Consider the following 20,535-nt stretch of genomic DNA (forward strand, 5'->3'; position numbering starts at 1 on the left):
CTCTCTCTGCCCCTCCCCCGTTCATGCTCTGTCTCTCTCTGTCCCAAAAATAAACGTTGAAAAAAAAAAATTAAAAAAAAAAAAAAAAAAGAGCTCTGTAGGACCTCCCCACTGTGGCATTTGGGTTATTTCTGTGATCTTAGGGTGCATATTGATGAGTTGCCAATGATGGTGATGATGGTGATGATGATGGCTGTGAATATTTATTGAGCCTGTGGATTACCTCTTATTCCTTCTTAAAGCCAAGGAGGAGAAGTGTTATTCTAGTTCCTATTTTACCGACGAGGAAACTGTCAGCCAGTCGTTGGCAATCTGTCTCATTGACCTTCCCCTTCCGTCCCAGGTATCCAGGCTCTCTGTGGGAGTCCCCTCTGAACTGCAGCCACACTGCCCTCTACTTGATGAGTGCTCGGTGGTCAGACACTCAGATGCAACCACAAAAGGTGAGCAGTGTTTTACAGTTAAATGGAAGCTGCCTATGGTTCTGTAAACTGGAAAAGGTCGGAGAGGCGGTGTTTGGAAATGTTTGCCAGTGGACAAGCTGCCATTTTTCATTACCTCTTCACCTTGCTGGCCTGAAACCATTGTAGGAGTAAAGGAAATAAAAAGCATTGAGTAGGAAGCAAAATTTGCTTCAGAGTCAAGTTAAGAGTGTTCACAAAGTACGTCTTGGGGCGCCTGGGTGGCGTAGTCGGTTGGGCGTCCGACTTCAGCCAGGTCACGATCTCGTGGTCCGTGAGTTCGAGCCCCGCGTCAGGCTCTGGGCTGATGGCTCGGAGCCTGGAGCCTGTTTCCGGTTCTGTGTCTCCCTCTCTCTCTGCCCCTCCCCCGTTCATGCTCTGTCTCTCTCTGTCCCAAAAATGAATAAACGTTGAAAAAAAAAAAAAATTAAAAAAAAAAAAAAAAAAAAAGTACGTCTAGCCCCTACCAGCCTGCAATTTTTGTAGAGATAAATAGGCCGCTCCCAGAAAAGCTTGCTTTAAGAGCCACTATCTCAGTTTTCCCTATCGGCAACGTGAGGACAAACTGCGATCCATCATGGTGCTTTTGAGGACAAGAGGAGCAGAAGTCGGGGTGGATCTTTGACCGAGAAGGCAAGCTTTGCAGAGGCTCTTCTCTTTCCAGGCCTTTCTCTTTGGCTTCCCTTGAAAGCCCTCCCCTCTCCTCCTCTGCCCCCAGACTGCTGCCTCTGAGAGTGAGGGGACAGAGGAATGGCATCAGCTAGGTTGTGGGCTTGGTGCTTTGTCTAAAGAGTATTGTGTTGTCACCCTACCTGGTTTTTATTTTGTTGTCTTTCTAAGAATGAGAATTGGGGGTGAGGGGAGGAGGGAAGGAGGAGAGTGCCTGGGCCTTGAAACAGGAAACTCTTCATCCTCTTGCCATCCAGGCTTGAAAGACCCATCAAAGCATGCCTCCAGAAGCATTGCGTCCAACGAGAGCTAAGAGGCACTTGAAGGTGTTGTGATGTTAGCTGCACCCTGTCAGTGTGTCTTAAAAAATACGCGAGTGCAGGGGAGAATTCCCTGCCAGTCGTGCCCACCACCCCTCCCAAAATTTTCCAGCCCAGACTTAAGACAGCAAATGAATGATGAGGTGGGCCTCCTTTGGTGTAAAGAAAGCCAGCCCCCGTGAAATTCAGCTGAGTCCCAAGGTTACCTTTGCTAAGTCTGTAGTTGAGTATGAGGGTGACAATTTTCTGGAATTTTGGGTAGAATGAAGGAAGCTGGACATCCTGTGTTGTGTCCAGAATAAGGATGGAGAAGCTCAGCAGTACCCACAGGTCAGCAGGATTTGTTTTGTGCCTTATGACGAGGCGTTCTGCATTGGCTGCAGTCTGGCTGTGGGCAAGACACATGATGTCCAATTTGGGGGCTCAAGAGTATTGTTATTCCCATGTTAGCGGTAAGCAGACTGAGGCACAGAGGCTCCCGGATGGCTCAGATGGTTAAGCATCCGATTTCAGCTCAGGTCATGATCTCACAGTTGGTGAGTTCGAGCCCCACGTTGGTCTCTGTGCTGACCGCTCAGAGCCTGGAGCCTGCTTCGAATTTTGTGTCTCCCTCTCCCTGTGCCCCTCCCCTGCTCACACACTGTCTCTCTCCTTCAAAAATAAACATCAAAAAAATTTTTTAAGGGGGGGGTGCACCTGGGTGGCTCAGTTGGTTAAGCATCTGACTTCTGCTCAGGTCATGATCCCACGGTTCTTGGGTTCGAGCCCCGTGTTGGGCTCTGTGCTGACAGCTGAGAGGCTGGAGCCTGCGTTGAATTCTGTCACTCTCTCTCTCTCTCTGCCCCTCCCCTGTTCATGCACTCTCTCACTTTCTCTCTCTCTCTCTCTCTCAAAAATAAATAGACATTAAAAAAAATTTTTTTTAACTGAGGCACAGGGTGTGAAAGCATGTGGACATAAGGCTGTTGGATGCAGTGAGGTCAGATGGGGCCACAGCTGTGAGGGTCGGGCTGCGTCTTTATATCCGTGCTGACATCCGCCTTTCCACGGCATCCACATCCACGGGGGGAGGGGCTCTTGATCTTTCCATGTCCTGGATGGACCTCTTCTCACAGTATCTTTAACTACGCACATTAAGATACCCAGGGTTTCCAAAGTGCTTTATTTGAAGCTTCCGGGATATTTGTCTAAGTATTCCTCATTCAGTTTCATCCGTAAATCATTATACAAAGAATTGTTTTTGAATGGTGTTGCCAAGGAAGTTGCACGGACCCCCCTGAATTCTACCCTCTGCCTTGGTCTGTCCCACCTTCCTATTCCTCTGAGTAAGCCCCTACCCCAGGCGTGTGAGCCCCTTCACTTGCAAGAAAGCTGTCCCTGCCCCCAGGACTCAGAGGTGTGGCACCAGGGCCCAGGGTTCCACAGGAATTCCCAAATCCAGCTCATCTGGGGCTCCTCCCGGGGCCAACAGCGGTGGGTCCCTGAGCTACTCCGATAATGGCACACTACAAAAGTCATGCCAGTGATGTGCCTAGGCCTGGAATCTGGGGGAGTGGACCCTCCAGGAGGCGACTGCTCCCAGCCCCCGGAAGCTGTTAGCAACCACAGAAAGATTCAGACTTGTGATGTGTCCTTCGATTTTGCTAGTGACCTCTAAACGGCGGCTGGCTGGTCTCCTCACAGACTGTGTGCGTGACGCTGCAGCCGGCCGTCACAGGTGGGCGAGCCCAGGTGTGCTGTGTGTGCCAGTGTGTCCCCACCTGAGGGCTGCGCGCGCAGGACGGGTGGTGACTCCTCACTCTCCCAAGCCGGTGGCCGTTGTCTTCTCCGGAGCGTTCGGTGCTCGTGGACAGGTAGCTCGTTCCGTCCAGCAGAACCTCCCCTTGCTCCTGGGTTAAGCCGCCTTTCATTAAGACATTCTCTTCCTCCAAGACTGCGTGAGTTGCTGCATTTTCTCAGAGATCGTCTCTTGGGAGACGTCCTGGAGAGAAGAGAACGCAAAGCTGGTGTGACAGAGGCCAGGAATTGTGGGAGGGAGCAGGACTTCCCGAAACACGTAGGTCTCTGCTGAGAACCAGAACTGCCCAGCCAGGCCTTTGAAGCCTCAACGCGCCGGTCGGGATTTTCAGACAACAGCTTCTGTTTTCCCTTGAGAAAAAGCTGCTTGGTCAAGCTCCTCCAACATATATTTTGTCCGGCAAGAAACCTCGTCGCCTGCAACAGAAATGACAGGAGGCAAGACAGCAGGAGGGACACACAGGAGCGGAGAGCACCCACCTGCCCGGGGTGACAGGGCCGGCCCTCTGCACGGCCACCTCCGTCGGGGCCGGGGGTGCTCAGGCAGGCGGGGGGCCTCTGCCGGGTCCTGGGCCAGCGGCAGGACGGGGAGAGAGCTCAGCAACTCCGTGCACGCCTTGGCTCTGGTCACTGGGCGATGGGGCTTTGTGTTTGAGAGAAAACGGAGACAGGACCGGCTTGTTCGTTTATTAATAGGCGTTTGTCACACACCAGGTTAGGAAATAATCCCCTTATTGTCGTTGTGTCTTAATCCTCCTGTTGTCAATATGTCTTCGGGGCTTGCCGGGGAGGGAGGTCCTTTTTCAAAAGAAACCCCTTTTCAGAGGTGAATGCAGATGGACTCCTCTTTATGCAACGCGCATGGCCCGAAAATGAAATGTGCCGCGAACGTGGTCTTTAAGGTATGGAGGAAACTTCCTGTTAAGGAAGAAACTTCCTTCTTCTCTTGGAGTCACTCCTTAGGTGGTTTTTGTATCAGCAGAGGCTTCTGTGTAGAGGGATTCTTTAGAGCAAGGGTTTTCTGCCTTTTGCTTGGATCCTAAGATAGTTACAAGCCGCATCATTTAGGAAAGACGAGGAGCTGACAACCCTTTTGGCAACTCTTAGTGTCTCAGGGAAGTCGCACCTACCTCTGCTGAATGCATGTGGACTTTAGCTCCCTGGGTCACGTCCTCTCACACCCCTCTGAGACAAACCTAGTAAATGACATGACCCCAACTTAGAAAAAAAAAAAAATGCCAGCAGCCTTCAAGCATCTTCAAATTCAGTGAAGAATTACAAAAGCAGAGTCCCAAGAGCAAAGTCAAAACCAGGCCTCTTTCAATCATGTGATTGTCAGTTAAATCTTCTAGACTAGAGGAACCTGAGCCCTCTCTGTCCCTCCGACAGGAAGAGCCACCGCAGATCCTGGATGCAGCCAACTTTCACTTAGCTAAAAAGGAATGCGGGCGGGGGGGGCGGGGGGAGGGCAGGGAAGCACCACTAACTATTCTCACCGTCGAAAAGAAGAAATCATGAACTCCCTCCGTGATGCTAAGTAGCGTGCATGGCGAAAGTGAATTTTCTGGCAGTGATTCCACCACTAAAAAAAGCTTCTAAAAAAGTCTCCTCCTCAGACACGTCATGTGCTTCTAATTCTGCTCCCAGCCTTTACTCCAGCCCCTCACCCCCTAGCCGCACTCAGCTACCGCAGCCCAGCGCGAGGAGGAGCTTCGCCTCTGTGAGGTTAATCGCCAGCGGGGGGCCCCAGGTCTGGCTGGGATGTGGGATCGATCCTGCCAGAGGAAATGCAACAGGAAGCCGGTGCTGCCTTTTGTGCCGTAAGCAGAGCTCGAGGACGTTTGCATTCTGCTGGGTAAGCATGACTCTGTCGAGACCCAGGCTACGCGGACTGCCCGCTCAGCAGGAGTTCTCACCGAGGCGACACCCGGCCGTGCCTCCGTGGCCTTGTCGGAGCCACGGAGGCCAGAGAGTCACAACTGCTCATTCGGCAAATGGCACGATTCCGTCATGTTTGAATCGCGTGAAGTGCTACAAACCCATTCGAGAGATTGGCAAACGAAAACCGGATTAAGATCTGGGCGGTGGCCTTGAGGTATATAGGATTTTTCTAATGAATCACTGGAGCGTGCTGGATGCTAGAATTTCCTAATTTTTGCAGAAAAAGAGTCTTGGGGTTTTGTGGGGGATTTGTGCCATATTCTCCTCACCCCCCTTGAAACTTAAGTATAGGACTTGTGAACGACTAAAATGAAGAGGAAAAACATTGCATTTGGCATAGCTGTAACTCGGAACAAATAAATGCGAAAGAGAGTTGCTAATTCAGGAGGTCTACCTTGACTCAGATGCCAGCAGAAGAATTGGGATCGTGCCAGAGATGTATTTTGTAGCCTAAGGGCCCCGAGAGCCAGCAGCTCTGGGCTCAAACCAGGGCTGTGCGGCCACTTGCTGGGTAAATTGGTTGTGGTTCCCAGGTCTCCATTTTACTTTATTTTAATAATTCAGTACTTTTATTTCTCCGTTTTCTTAAAGGAGGAAATCGGTGAAACAGCACTCTCTCACCCCAACCAGGTAATGGATGTGAGGTGTCAGGTCTGGTCGTGGGTACACAGGAAGTCCTCCACTAATGATGGACTTCATTTACTAGAAGATCCAGCGGGATCTGGGAAGGGTAGGTGGCGGTGGGGCCTCGTGGCCAAGGGAGGCGAATAGCTCTTCTCGGTAGCGAAATCCTCTCCTTACCTCAGGAGCAAAACCCTGTCTTGCTGCATCAGGACCCAACAGGGCTGGCCCTCCGCTCTCGAGGTTGCCATGCAACTGTCTCGGTGCTCACATCAGAGTGCGCATCAGCTTTGTCCAAACACAGGGGCAGTTTGAAACCGACACATACACACCGTCATTCAAACACCGCTCGTTCCTACGCACGGGACGGTCAGCACACGTGGAACTGCCTTTTCCCCACACGCTGTAATATACATATCCTTTCCTCAGTTTACTTTTTAAGTTTACTTATTTTGAGAGAGAGAGTGAGAGCGCGCGCATGGGAGAGGGGCAGACAGAGAGGTGGGGGGGATCTCAAGCAGGCTCTGCGTTGTCAGAGCAGAGCCCAATGCAGGGCTTGAACCTACAAACTGGGACTGAGATCATGACCTGAGCCAAAATTAAGAGTCAGATGTTTAACCAACTGAGCCACTCAGACACCCCACTGTCCTCATTTTAAATTGCTGCATAGTTATTTAACCAATAACTTTGGGACATTTAGATTTTTCTCCTTTTTGCTCTCAGTAACTCTGCAGTTAGTGTGCTTAAGCATCTTTGCATACTTATACTTTCCTTTGAATAAAATCCTACGAGAGGAATTACCAAATCAATTCTACTTCTTTTAAGGACTTTTGTTTTATATTGCTAAATTATTTTCAAGAAAGAAGGCAGTTAACACTCTACAAAACAGTAAGTGAAAATGCCGGTCTCCTCATATGTGTACCCGCTGGACCTAATGAATTATTTTTAATCTTTGAAGAGCATTTTAAACACCCCATGCCCATTGAATTTGGATCATTAGATAAAGCAAAACACCCGGAGGAAATGTATGTATTTCCTATAACGGCCTTAAACTGTTTAGGGGAATCCTTTCTCTCTCTCTCTCTCTCTCTCTCTCTCTCTTAGGGGTACCTACCTATGTGATAAAAGCATTTTTTCATCAGGTAAGTAAAAGTACATGAAGAAAGAAAACCCACTCATAAGTCTTAGGGCTCAGACCGGAAGGCTGAGTGCACACTTACGCAGAAGGGACTCTGGAGCTGAGGGCGTTCGGGAAAAGAAACGAGCCAGGGTGGTCTGTGGTTTACCAGCCACGAGGAGGGCCCTGAGCTCGTGTTGAGCAGCTTGCCGATGGCTCGCCTGTGCTTTTGACCGTGACCCTCACAATAACCCTGCACTGTAGAACCGACACTCCCACTTGTGGTGGAAGGGTCTCAGAGGTTGCATGCCTCGCCCAGGGTCAAGTGGGAGCAGAGCCAGGACTGAGTCACTGGGAATCTCACCACAGACCCTCGTTCATCCGCCTGGAACACGGTTCACACCTGCCACAGCGGCCAGGGATAACACAGAGAGCAGTGGCAGGGGCACTTAAAAAGGTCTCCGCAGAGCCAGATTTCTGTAATTAGCAGGCAAGAGAGTGGAATTTACATCTGGAGACCCTAAAAGACACGCCCGTGCGGAATTCGACCGTGCACTTTGGGTACGTGCTATAGTAAGCTGCAAATGGCAGTCCATTTTGACAAACCTCACAAGCTGTTAAGATAAACTTACACGTGTGTGTGTGCCAGCTTCCTTCATTGGGATTAACGTATATTAAGTGACTGAATCTTCACAGCAGTTCTATCTCTTGGGTGCTGTGGTCATGCCCATTCTACAGACGAGGACACGTGAGTCCAGAGAGGTGATACAACGTGCCTTCGTTGCTGCAGAGGTAGAAAGTAGACCAGTTGGTATTTGAACCTGGGCAAGTCTGACTATAAGGCCCATGTTCTTAGCCCCACTAGGCCATGGACAGGAGGAGCGGTCCACCGTGGGGCCTGGAGGTGCTGTCCCATGGCAGGTGCGTAGCAGACAAAGGTGGTTGCAGGGAGGCGTGCACCTCTTCCAATAGTCCAAGTTAACGATCCCGCTGCGCCGTAACGAGGTCGGCATCAAAGATATCAAAGATGGTGGGTGAGATGTATTTGCTCCATTCAGTCGTCTTCAGGCCTTGGAGAACCCAGGACAAAGAAGAGACGCTTCGCAGATTTTCCTGTTTAACCCTCCCCATTATCACGTTCGGCTGGCCGCCGGGCGAAGCTACTGGAAGGAGTCTGGAGGCCCGCTGAGAGCCTCGGCATTCTTGCTGAATGACATTGGCAATGGCAGCTGTCCAAACACTGTGGTTGACTTGCAAACCATTTAATTGAAACCATATTTAAATTTAAAAAATTAATAAAGAAGAGGAAGAGGAAGGGGTGGGTGCCAGAGTAGGAGAAAGATCCTGGCAAAAGAACCTCATGTGCACGTTTCCCACCATTGGATTGACCAGACAGGGCCACAAAGCTGAGACAACAGGATTAGCAAAATTGCATTGTTGGACACAGGCACAGCGTGACATGTGCTCCAGCAAAGGCATTTGGCAGGATTAACCTGCCAAGGATAAAGATGTAGCAGACAAGGGGCTGAATTAATGGACTGGCATGACAGAAGCGGGGAAATCTATTTGCATGCAATATTAACTGTGCTAATAAACTCCGGGGCTGTGCTCCACAGGCCAGGCAGCCCTCCTTGAACCAGGAGTTTTTATTTTGAAGTCCACCTGGACGGCATCAGCCAAGATGGGCTAAAGCAAGCAGAATTCCCAGGTTGCATTCAGGTTTATTTTTGCCATTGTCCTAGAGTAGACATGCTGTCTTAAATGCTCATAACAGCATCTGTGACTACTTACTGTGCAGAATGATCCTAATACCTTGGAGCTTCGGGGCCAAAGGGTCTTCCTTTTAGAGGGTTAGTGTCTATGAAAAAGCAATGAAGAAACATAAGTGCGACACACCCTAGAATACACACCTACTTGGAGTGGGTCGTTTTGCCTGATTTGTGTATTCTCACTCCCTGCACATCAGAACGGTGAGCGAATGAGAAGGCCCAGGACGCAAAATTTCGGGAGACGCTCACAGTCCTGCTCCTGCAAGAGTGGGGTCAGCATGTGAGAGCAGGTGACTCGTTCCCCTCACCTTGGGCCCGCCCTGCTGAAAGTGACCATGCCAACGTGGTAAGATTCGCCTGTTCAGCACGTGGGTGCCCCTACGTCCATTTAACACAGACACCAAAGCACAGCTGGATTTGGGGAGGGGAGAGGGGAGGGGCCCAAAAAGGCCTGTGCTGTCCACCAGGGTCCTGCTCTGCGGGGCAAGAGAGCAACGTATTGTCCACCAGCTCCGTTGTGCCGCTGGTGGGGGCTCCTGAGGATGCCAGCTCCCTGACACCGAGCTGACACACGCCTGTTCCCGCTCCTGACCCGAGGAAGCCCCCAGGCCTAGGACATTGTGTACGTGGGAGCGGTGGTGCTGGACATCAGCAGCGCCCGCCACGTGGGCAAGATGGAATTTGCCTCTGAAGATGCTGAAGCCGCACGGGACTCCTGCTGCTCGGAGGCTCATTAGGAACGTCAGTGTTTAACAGAGCCCTGGATTTAAAGCAGTGGTCCCCAAATCTGGCTTATCAGAGTCCCTGGGATGGGGGGGGGGTAGATTCCTGAGCTTCACTCCCAGACGGACTGGAGTAGGATCTGGAGTGGGGTTGGAGCCCTGAGCCCCCCTCCCGCCCCCCACGGAGCCAGCCAGACTGAGGGCTGGTGTCCGAGGCTGAACGAGTTTGTGTGGACTCTGGTTCAACCTGGGAGGTGGTTGATGAGGAAACCCCCTGTGTTCCTGTTGCTGTCATCTTTTCCCAGAAGTAGCAGGCGGCGAGACAGTTTGCGGATTTGAGACCTCTGATGTTATACAGCTTAGGTAAATGCCTTGTACTTGGGGTTGCCAGCACCGAGTGGCCATTATGTGACTTAAAAAAAACAAAACTAAACTAAACAAGTAGCTGGCCTGACCCTCTCAAGTCCGTAGCGATCATAAGCAGGCCAATGTAGAAAATGACGAGATAAAAGGTTTTGATTAAAATCGAGCAGGATTTTGGAACCCCAGAAGTCTTACCTTCCCTGAAAAATGCTCCTGGGGCAGTTGAGGTCCTTAGGGAGGCAAAAGCTGGGAGGAAGGCCCTGAGGTGGGAGAGGACAGGGTAGGTTCCGGCTGTGCCATTCCAGTGTGGCCGGATGACGCTGGAGCCCCCAGCCCTCTGGCAGGTGGGGTTGCGGTGAAGACCAAAACCACTCACCGGGTCACAGGCCCTGTTACAGTTCCGTCTCTGCCCAGGGAAAGAGGTGCCTTCTTGAGCCCACAGAATGCTCCGTCTGCAGGAAAGGCCTGCTTCTTTAGTTTCAGAAGGCACCTTATGGTCTATCTTGGTGTTCCAAGATCGGAGAGAGGGAGTGCAGCCGCGTCCATGAGGAGGGGAGGTGACGGTGGACGGGCGCAGGGAGGGAGCTGAGTCACCAGCACCTGTGGCATTTCGCGGGGAATTTGGATTTTATTCTGGGTGTGACGGGAAGGGAGCGAGTGTTTGAAGCAACGCAGGGACACGCTCTGATTCATATTTTAAAAGGATCGCTCAGGCTGCAGAGCGAAGAGTGACTCACAAAGGGACAGTTGGATGTGTGTGTGTTGTGTCCTGGTGAGAGGGCTGGGGGTGCAGGGCGGCCGTGGAGATGAAGAAATGCCATTCGATGGCAAAATATTGGGCTTTCTGGGCGCTGATGATTCGTGGGGAGCAGTGAGGACAAATCGTTAACCCACTGGTGTCCGCAGCCCCCCAGCTTTGCAGGACTTTGTTGCCGATCGAGAGCACATCTAAGCTGAAAGCCCTCGTGTTTCAGGTGCCGTGCAGAGCCCAGCTACCGGTGACTCCACAATGGCCTCTGCCCTTGGGACCACTGTCTCCTAAAACAGGACTGAAGCCTGGAACAACACTGGACGCAAAAGGTACAAAAATCCTAGATGCCACCAGGTCAAGAGCTTGCAAGGGGCCAGAGGACCTTCTTGAGGGCTGACCCTGGAGCCCGGCTGCAGGAAGAGGGATGCACTGGGTAGGAAGGCTTAGGGGCCTGCAGTCCACGGAAGCATGCCCACGTGGTGTATTGTGGGCACTCCTCCTCCGTAAGTGGGGGGCGGGGGTCAAGCAGGGAAGTGCATTAGGATCTGAGACTCTATCGGGGGCACAAAAGGAGCCTTGGAGAGGTTCAGCCAGATCAGACAGACCCTCTGGGAGAATCCTTTTGATGCCCTGTAGATGAGGGTGGGGTTAGCCTAAAGGCAGGGAGCTGAGTTAGGTCCCGCAGTCATCTATTCATGTAAAATCATTCGTTACAAATAGCACCGTGGATGCCCCTCAGGTTCTTGGTGCCGTTTTGATTCATGTCACAGATTCATCCACATGCTTGCAATAGAGTCACTGGACTACAAGAATCTTCCTTTAAATCAGACATTCACCCAGCCAGTATTAATCCAGCATCCCCCACGTGGCCAATGCTGGGGACCCAATGGCAAGCTTAGAGTTGAGTGGAAGAGACGTCATGCACACTGCATAACAGGTGCCTTGAAGGAAGAGTCCCAGATGCCTGGGAAGCATGTCATGAGGAGTCCAGTCTGGTCTGGGGGATGAGAGTCAGTCCAGGAGGTGACTTTGGAGTTGAAGTCTGAAGGAGGACTTGGTATTAAACTACACAAAATGGAGAGGGAGGATTCTAGATGAAGGAAGCAGCTTGTGCAAAGGCCCTGTGGTAGGGAAGAATATGGCATATTTGAGAAGTTAGAAAAACCGAGAGGGAGAGGAGGAGGGCAGTGAAGGATAAGGGGAAAAAAAGAGGGCCAGGCCTGCCTTGCACAGTGCCAACTCCTTGCAAGCATTTGAAGTTATTTTTTTTTTAATTTTTTTTTTTAATGTTTATTTATTTTTGAGACAGAGACAGAGCATGAACGGGGGAGGGTCAGAGAGAGAGGGAGGCACAGAATCTGAAGCAGGCTCCAGGCTCTGAGCTGTCAGCCCAGAGCCCGACGCGGGGCTCGAACTCACGGACCGTGAGATCATGACCCGAGCCAAAGTCGGATGCTTAACCGACAGAGCCACCCAGGCGCCCCTGAAGTTACTTTTTTAGACAATCATTTTTTATCTCTCTTTGACACCCTGAGCACTGGTGAGTTGTAGACAGAACCAAGAAGAGGTGGCTATGGATAGCTGTGTTCATGGCCTCAGCTTCTCCCCTATTCCCCAGTCTCCTTTTGCCCCTCAGATGTAGGAATACCAGTCCCCAGGTTCGTGATGTTTTGACCTCATAGGAAGCTGTGCAGGTTTCAGTTTTAGGAACTTGGTATCAGTACCACCCTCCCACGTACACAGTCTTGGCCAAAAAAGGGCACTAACTTTGCTGAAGGTTTTGGCCACTCAGCACTGGCAATTAACAGTCCCCCCTGCTTTATTTTTACAAGGAACTAATCTCACTTTCTAGAACTTGCTCATTCTCAGAGTGGGTGATTGTTAGCCTTTAAGACAATCCACTGGACAGAAAAATTTTGGGATGTCTCTCTACCCAAAGCTCAGCAAGCCAGCCACATAACTTGGTGCCAACACTTCCGAATACACGTGTATATCAAGTGTTTGCCGTATGCAAGGTTTTCCAATCTTACTACTCTGTTCTGCAGATACTAAAACTGAGACCCAGAAGGTTCTGCAACCGGCCCTGGGAACACAAATAGGAAGGGACAGTCTGAACACACACCCTGGGGCCTGGCGCGGGCAGCCCATGCACAGTAGACACTCTCAGCTTAGCAGTGCTGTGGCCCATGGAGGCCCGAGTGTAGACATCATGCCCTACTGTCCCAGCCAGGATTCTTCGATAGTAGACATAAAAATTCAGATGTTTCTGAACTCCAAGGCCACAGTGGTTTACATGGCACCACTGTGGCTGATGAATTATCAAACTTTCTGCCTCCCCCAACTCTGGCAAGAACTTTGGTAGAACTTCTGTGCCACATCCAGTGCTAGGAACTTGCCAACTTTGCGTCCTTAAAATAAAGCAGGTTCCAAGATAGATGGCAGAAAGTGGAAAACATTTTTCTTGATCGGGTAACTAACTAAGAACCATGCAGCAGGCAGGAGCCATTTTTGGCCAAAGAAGCTATTCATTTAAAAGTGTTTATCGACACCTGGAAATAGGGATTCAGCTTCAAATGCTATTTTCATGTCAGTTTATGTTGCATAATTTCCTAATGCTGATAAAAAGCTAGGCGAACACCAAAACGAGAATTCCAAAGTCATTTCACTGCTAAGACACTCCTCCGTGTCTGCCCGCTGAATCTGAGAGCCGAGCAGCCCGGCGGGTCACCTGCCGGGGGAAAGGCAGAGCACAGGGACGGCTCATCGGGGTCCACGCCGACCACCCCATTTCCTTTCGGTCAGTCTCACGGCTTTTGTTGGTTTGCGTGACAGCCTCAGATCTTCGGCGATCACCCCTACTTTGTGCTTGGAATGTGTTCTCCCCCTTTGGAGGATGACTCGGAAAGACTCCGTCGCTGGAGGGTTCCATTCTGAGCCTGGTCACCCTCAGTCAACGAGGGAGCGGCTCCACGCAGCCTTCGGGGTCTGAGGACGGACAGATGGAAGGGGCGGAGGTCGGGGGTCTTGGCGGAGTCGCTACTTAGAACCCGAGGCGAGTGTGGTTTCCGCGTCTTGCAGCAGAGCGACTGGGGGTCCCTGCCTTCCCGCCACGTAAGTTTCAGGGAGGAAAAACCTTGACTCCCCACTTTGGCTCAGGAATGTCTGGTTGTCGAGCCACCTCCCAGGGCGGGGATGCGCAAGCTGTGGGGGGCTGTGTTTCCCACCGAGGACTTGCCGAAGGCAGGAGGGCCCCCCCAGAGAAGCACCGATGCGCGGGTACGTCCGCGTCCAGGGGCCCCGGGCTCCTTCGAGCCCCCGACGCCACCCATGACTCTGGGGGATGGGAGGGCTGGCCGAGGACGTGGCAAACAGGAAACGCCCAGGGGACGAGGGTGGAGGGAGAGGAGGTGTCGACACTGCTCGCCTTGGCGTCTAACCCACGGCTGCTCTCTGTCCCCTCCCCCCGTGCCAGCAGCACCGAGCACGCGACCGCACCGCCGCCAGCGGCCCCAGCGACCTCCCGGCACGGTGCGGTGGGGCAGCTGGTGTTGTGAATCAGGCCGTGGCCACTCAGAGAACGGCTACTTCACAACACCAGGGTCACACCCCACCACAGGCACCGGCCGCCAGGACCCCGCGGCGGCTCATCCCGGGGCTGGCCCAGGGCCTCGGGAGGCCCAGCTTGCACGCGGCTGCGGCCCTTCCTGTGCGCAGCGTGGACTCCGCCTCAAACAGGTGCCCGGGGCTGTTTGCCCCCCAGCACGAGTGTCCCCCTCCACTGGTAAGGAAGCGGCCGCCCTCACGGCACTAGCGTCCCCAGAGGAGACCGTGCTGCGGGCTTCCCACTGGGAGACGGCATTCTGGCCCCTCGGGGGGCTCGAGCGCCCCTCAACTGAGCGCTTCCTGCTGGGTGCCGGGAACACACGGGGTGAACGCGGGTCTCGGCTTTGATACGTGGGGGTGGTGGCTTTGAAAAGGGCAAGGTGGAGGGGAGGGGACCCCTACTTACAGGCGGTGGCCCCGGGGGAGACTCCTGGGGAGACAGAGGCCTCTTGCAGCCGCACGGATGGGGAGCACATCTGTGTTGTAGATGGCCCCAGGGCCCCGGAGTGCAAATGCCTTGGTCTGAGTGCAAGAGTGCCGCGGCTCTCCATCGGGCGTGTGTCCCCAGCTTGGCTGGATGACAGCCAAGCACAAGAGGACCCTTCCTGGAGCGTAGACTTGTCTGACACTCCCATGCTGGTAATGTGACCTGTCACCTGCACTGGCAGGTGGGCTCTCTTTCCACAGGACCTCACAGGTGGGGCCCTGGCAGAGCTGGAAACCAGTGGAGGTCTCCAGAGTCCATGGGTTTTTATGCCTAACGTAAACCTTACATGTGACGCCACCGTATTTCGGCACCAAGGGGCAAGTTCAGAGATGGAGTGGCTGGGTTGGCCGGTGTCCTTTCCGAAGTGCTAAGTGAAGGAAGAAGTCTATCTCTCTGGCTTTCTGTGGGACAGGGAGAGTGTCCACAGCCACTCCGCTCAACCCAGGCTCTATGTGACCTCAGTGCTGTGCCGCTGTCCCCTGGGAAGCAGAGGGCCGGACGGAAACCAGCCCGGTGGGAGGACGACACAGGACAAGGTTACGTAGAGCCCGGGTCAGGCAGAACAGCCCTGGGACTCTGGCGCCTCGGAGTTCCGGAAGCTGAGTCCACTGCCTCGGCTAAGTTCTCCCCCTCGCCCATCCCCAAACTGCTGTGGTGTCTCTGAAGTCTGTACTCAGTTATGCTTGGGACAGTGTCGGAGAGTTAAAAGAGTCCCAGTTGTTCAGAAAGGCCTTCCTGCCTTCTCCTCAAAACGGATCAGCTGCAAGTCTCTGACGAGCCACCCACCTCCCAGTCCCCTACCACCCGGAGAACCCAGGCCAGCGCCACTCACGGCGTGGGCCACAGTGGCAACGTCAGCGGGCGGCAAAGGCCGAGCCGTGGGCCCCACCGCCCACCCTTTCTTTGCATCACGATCTTGGGGCGGGGGCTGCCCAGCAGGGGGCAAGGGCCCTGCAGGGGGCCCTCCAGAGCCCCCACCACCCCTTCGTCTCCCCACACCCTTTCCAGCCTGCACCCAACCCCATCTCTTCTGCAGTCGCAGCCAGAATGCCCTCTTCAGGACGCGTGCCTGCGTCATGTGAATCCCTCCACCCTGCCTGAAACTCCTTCAAGAGTTGGCCTCACTCTGACGGTAGGTGGTTAGACCCCATGAGCGGCATGTGGTCGCCGGGCCCCTCCCCCCCCACACCCTCCCTCCCTCCGGCACACCTGACTCAAGACCCCTCACACTCCCCAAGCTCCCTCAGGCCCAGGGCCCTTGTGCAGCTCAGCTCTGGCCGCAATGCTCCCAGCCCTCACCAGCCTCCCTGTAACTGATGTCTGACTCTCCTGCGGGTTTCAGACAGAGCCTGGCTTCCTGTGGGCCAGCGCCGCAGCCTGGAGGCCGGGTGCACGCACCCAGCAGGCTGAGTTCTGCCTTTTCAGAACGCTCCTCTCAACGCGGCCATCGTGCATCCATTCCTGGGACTCTCCGCTGAGGGTGCGTCTTCCCCTGCTCCTTGAGGGCGGGGACATTCGGCTTCATTCACCCCTGCACCTCCAGCGCAGCCGCAGGTCCAGCATGGAGTAGTAGCTCAGCGATCTGTTTGTTCAGTAACCGTGAGGGTCCTTCGAGGTTACGTTCTCTCTCTCTCTCTCTCTCTCTCTCTCTCTCTCGCCCACTGGAGCCCTGGGTCTGTCTTTGCCCTTCAGTGACGTTGAAATAACGGTAGCAGGCGCTGACAGAGTCGAGTCAGTGTGTCAGGCACTGTTGTGAGCACTTTGTGTACAGTTAGCCGTTTACTCGTTGCCTCGGTTTCCTCGTAACGGGCAGGTGACATAAGGGTTGTATTAGCTCGGTCCCGAGACCACACCGTCCAGGCTGCTGGCAGTTGGTAGCACTGCTCTTGAAACCCTTGCAGTCTGGCCCCACGGTCCACACCGTGAGCCACTGCTTCGTGCTACTCGGGAGCCGGAACGAAGGGGACAGGGCCGAACAGGGAAGTCCCCAGGGCTCGCTCCCAGGGACCGAGCAAAGCCGTCTCCATTCTCAGATCTTGCACCCTGGTGTCCTTAGACAGACAGACCAGGCAGTGCTCTCCCTGTTCATGCCTTTCTAAAAGGTTAGATCCTAACCTTGTTAAAAGCACCTCAGAGTGGAACCTGATTAAAAACCTAATAAAATAAAAAACGAGGTCAAGTCCAGAGAGAGAAAACTGTTCACGAAGCAGAGGAAGTTCGACTTAATTTTGTTGTTAAGCTGGTGAATTCATTTGAGGTTTGCACAGTTACCCCCAGAGGTCAGAGGCTGCAAAGGCAAAGGGGTGTGCTCTGAGAACTGCATGCTTCTGAGAGCCGGCCTAGGGGGTACGACCCTCGGCTGGTCTGCCCAGTGCTTAGCGCCAGGCAAAGCCCTGTGCCTGGTCTACACTCCTCTGTCCGCAGCGGCCTCACTGAGAACAGCCTCCCTGTCGTGCCGAACATCCCAGACCCTCCACTGAAGCACACTGGATGCCACCTGAATGTGCCACCGGAAAGAAACAAGAGGACACCTGGGTGGCTCAATCTGTTAAGGGTCCGACGTGGGCTCGGGTCATGATCTCGCGGTCTGTGAGTTCGAGCCCCGCGTCGGGCTCTGTGCCAACAGCTCGGAGCCTGGAGCCTGTTCGGATTCTGTGTCTCCCTCTCTCTCTGCCCCTCCCCTGCTTGCTCGCTCACTCTCAAAAATAAAATTTTTAAGAAATTAAAGAAGAAACTAGAATGTCCACTCCCCCACCCTCTTCTGAAACCTTGGTTGAGTGATCTACATCACCCGAAGCTCTGAGTTCAGAACCTTTGTAACTACCTCGGGGGTCCCGCATTTGCTGCTACCACATTCCCGTGTATGGGACTCTCTCAAGGGGCCCCTCTGCAGACCACCGGAAGCTTGGGAGCTGCAGGGAACTTGTCTGATACGCACTTTGACATCCACTCTGCTGGACCCATCCCCGGTCCGTGCCTCTGGGGAAAGCCAGGTTCAGAAAGGACATTTTCCGGGGAAATACTTAGTATCAAGTAAAAAAAACAGTGGTTCTCAAAATGTCACCAGCATCAGCTTCACCTGGGAACTTGACCTGAAAATCCTCAATGTACCACCCCCGCCCCCCCCCCCCCCCCAGCCCTGCTGAATCGGAAACTCTGGGCTGAGGCCCAGCCATCGGCATGTGAACCAGCCTTTATGGGATCCTGAAGTGCCTCAAGTTTGAGAACCACTAAAACACAGTGACAGACGGGGGGCGCCACCCCACTTTCAGTACCAAATGATAAAAGGGCACAGTAATGGAGTGCCCGTGCCCGCCATCCACAGCAGTGTGAAAAATAGGGCATTGACTATACGTCAAATAATAATGTGTTTTAAACCCACTTTTCTGATTTTTAAAAGTGAATCCTCAGGTGTTCTGGACTGTGGAAATCTGACCCTTCCCTTCTTCGTCGTAATTAACATGCCCAGAACGTCCTTTGCTTTCTCCCAGCAGGGACATTGGAAGGTAAGGTATTTGCCACTGATTTAAAGGCTTGTGTTTTGGGTTTTTTTCCATGATTATTAAATTCTTAACACAGTGTAGGGCAAATTTTAAAGGCTTTATATTTCTTTAATCCGAGCTCACAAGCACCCCATTTTCAGGAGAACTGGAGGCAACGGGAGGTTAAGCAGCCTGCCCCCCTCCCCATCTCCCCAGGAGTAAGAGGCATATGCCTGCTAGAGCAGAGGGTGGAACCCAGGGTGTCCCTAGACCCATGGTCAGACCTGCTTTTGATTTGCTACCTCCATTAAGAACAGCTGGGACCAGCAAAGACTAGCCATGCAGCTCAGCACCCTGTGTCTGAGCAGTGAAGAGCCATTTATGATTGGCAGCTAACTTGGGGAACCCCTGACTCCAAAATGTCATGCTATGAAGACAAAACCCCCCGGGCAGTCGTTTCAAATAAATTTGTTACTCTTTTACTTTGTTTTGTTTTTGATGAGAGTTGTCTTGTCTTGCTTGTAGTCATCACTAGATGTTTACCTTAGGCCCCATGGATGGTGTTTTACGTAGGCCTTGTGCAAGCCACGGCCAAGGACACTTGCACCCCGAGTATCTGTCTTTTGGTAGGTACTGGCCCCATGGAAGTGGCTTAAAAAACAAAAAGATAACATGGGGCGCCTGGGTGGCGCAGTCGGTTAAGCGTCCGACTTCAGCCAGGTCACGATCTCGCGGTCCGTGAGGTCGAGCCCCGCGTCAGGCTCTGGGTTGATGGCTCAGAGCCTGGAGCCTGTTTCCGATTCTGTGTCTCCCTCTCTCTCTGACCCTCCCCCGTTCATGCTCTGTCTCTCTCTGTCCCCCAAAAAATAAATAAACGTTGAAAAAAAAAAAAAAGATAACAGTGATTTGAAGGTTTCCGTTCATCGTGTAACAAGGCAAAGGTCCCCACGTACTGCAGTGAGCCTGTCTGCAGGAAAGCTGTGTGGACGCCTTTGCTGGGATTTCAGGAAGACTCTCCCAGACAGAACCCAAGTGGAAGGGTTACACTTTGCAGCATCGTGATTCTGTTTTTTACAGTTGGGAAAGTGGAGGTTCAAGGTCAAGTAACCTGCATTAGGCACAGCCCAGCCCTGTATTTCCAGAGCCACAGGCCTTTCTGCTCCAGAACAAAGACCCTGACCGCTCGCCTGCTGGTATTTACTGCCTTGGGGGGGGGGGGTGCTGGCGTGTGTCCTCTCAGTTGGGTACAAGCAGCTCCAGGAAGGGAGGCAGTAGTGTCATTCCTGTTTCTCAGGTGAGGAGCAGGCTTGGAAAGGTCAAGAACTTTGCCAGATCTCCCAGCTGGTGAGTGAAGAGTCAGGCTCCGAAGAGGTCTTCTTCTGACCCTGCTAATGGGCCCCCTCCTCCCCTCTACCCCACCGCAGGCTGCAACGTGGGACTGACTGCCTTCCAAACGTTCTAGCTGTCTTCAGCCCGAAACACTGGAGCTTGGGAGAGAAGGCACTGGAAGTTGGGGGAAAAAAAAACCGTGCCCTCCTGGGGCAAACCTCCAAGCTTGTTCCTTCAGGCCTGACTCAAGTGGAAGAAGTGTGTGTAATTGACTTTTTGTGAAACTCACTTAATTCTCTTCTGTCTCTGCCTGTACTGTTTCTTCTTGTACATCGCCTGGGGGAATACCCTTCAATGTTTAGAGGCGCAAAACAAATAACAGAAAAAAGGAAACACTGTTCCAGGGACAAACCATTCAAAATCAGAAGTATTACAGATGTATGGGACAGAATATGAAAGTCCCTTCTCATCTTATCCCCAGAGATAACCACTTATTTTTTTAATGATTTTTGTTTTTTATTTTTTTAGTTATTACAAAAGTCCTACACGTTTATCAGTACATCAGAATGAATTAAAAGTAAATACATGCTGGGGCACCTGGGTGGCTCAGTCAGTTAAGGCTCTGACTTCAGCTCAGGTCGTGATCTCACAGTCATGGGTTCAAACCCCTTGCTGGGCTCTGTGCTCACAGCTCAGAGCCTGGAGTCTGCTTCGAATTCCCTCTCTCTCTCTCTCCCCCCCCTCCCTCCCCCCCCCCCACTGTGCTCTGTTTCTCTCTCAAAAATAAGTAAGCATTAAAAAAATACATGCTTCATTGCTCAGACTTTCTTGACACACAGGTCTGAGACCACATCGATGCATACAGCTTACCTCATGGGTCACCAGGTCTCCCCACCATTGAGCCCCTTGATTTCTGACTCAGAGTAAATGGAATCGGCGGGGCTGACCTGCAATCCTTTTGAAACAAATCACTGGGTTCTGACCTTCAGTGCCCAGGGCCACCTGGAATCTGCCTCCTCTCCCCAGCCCGCCCCTCCCAGTTCCGCTTACTGCCTGCCCGTAGGGCTTCCTTAGGCTCCCTTCCCTACAGAGTATTCTCTTTC

The 20,535-nt window shown here is 52.7% G+C and overlaps 1 protein-coding gene and 1 long non-coding RNA gene across 14 annotated transcripts in view; both read left to right on the forward strand.

The window, feature by feature from the left end:
* The window catches only part of LOC123575878, a 131,712-nt gene extending 114,673 nt beyond the window's left edge, over positions 1 to 17,039 (forward strand). For 4 of the 13 annotated variants that reach the window (XM_045436786.1, XM_045436785.1, XM_045436784.1 and 1 more), the window contains 7 exons: positions 344 to 443; positions 10,755 to 10,860; positions 13,162 to 13,328; positions 13,688 to 13,807; positions 14,007 to 14,312; positions 15,658 to 15,753; positions 15,964 to 17,039. In XM_045436786.1, the coding sequence (XP_045292742.1) occupies positions 13,724 to 13,807; positions 14,007 to 14,312; positions 15,658 to 15,753; positions 15,964 to 16,191 (714 nt within the window). In that variant the 5' untranslated portion in view covers positions 344 to 443; positions 10,755 to 10,860; positions 13,162 to 13,328; positions 13,688 to 13,723 and the 3' untranslated portion in view covers positions 16,192 to 17,039. Of the gene's footprint in view, positions 1 to 343; positions 444 to 10,754; positions 10,861 to 13,161; positions 13,643 to 13,687; positions 13,808 to 14,006; positions 14,313 to 15,629; positions 15,754 to 15,963 lie in introns of all 13 variants that reach the window. The other 9 variants (XR_006701061.1, XR_006701054.1, XR_006701060.1 and 6 more) reach the window with 7 other exon arrangements.
* Positions 17,040 to 19,003: 1,964 nt separating this feature from the next.
* LOC123576210 lies at positions 19,004 to 19,793 on the forward strand. Its single transcript, XR_006701231.1, has 2 exons — positions 19,004 to 19,296; positions 19,398 to 19,793. It is a non-coding gene; the product is annotated as an uncharacterized LOC123576210 (long non-coding RNA).
* The last annotated feature ends 742 nt before the right edge of the window (positions 19,794 to 20,535 follow it).

Source organism: Leopardus geoffroyi, chromosome C2 (assembly GCF_018350155.1).
Source record: "Leopardus geoffroyi isolate Oge1 chromosome C2, O.geoffroyi_Oge1_pat1.0, whole genome shotgun sequence".
Classification (NCBI taxonomy): Eukaryota; Metazoa; Chordata; class Mammalia; order Carnivora; family Felidae; genus Leopardus; species Leopardus geoffroyi.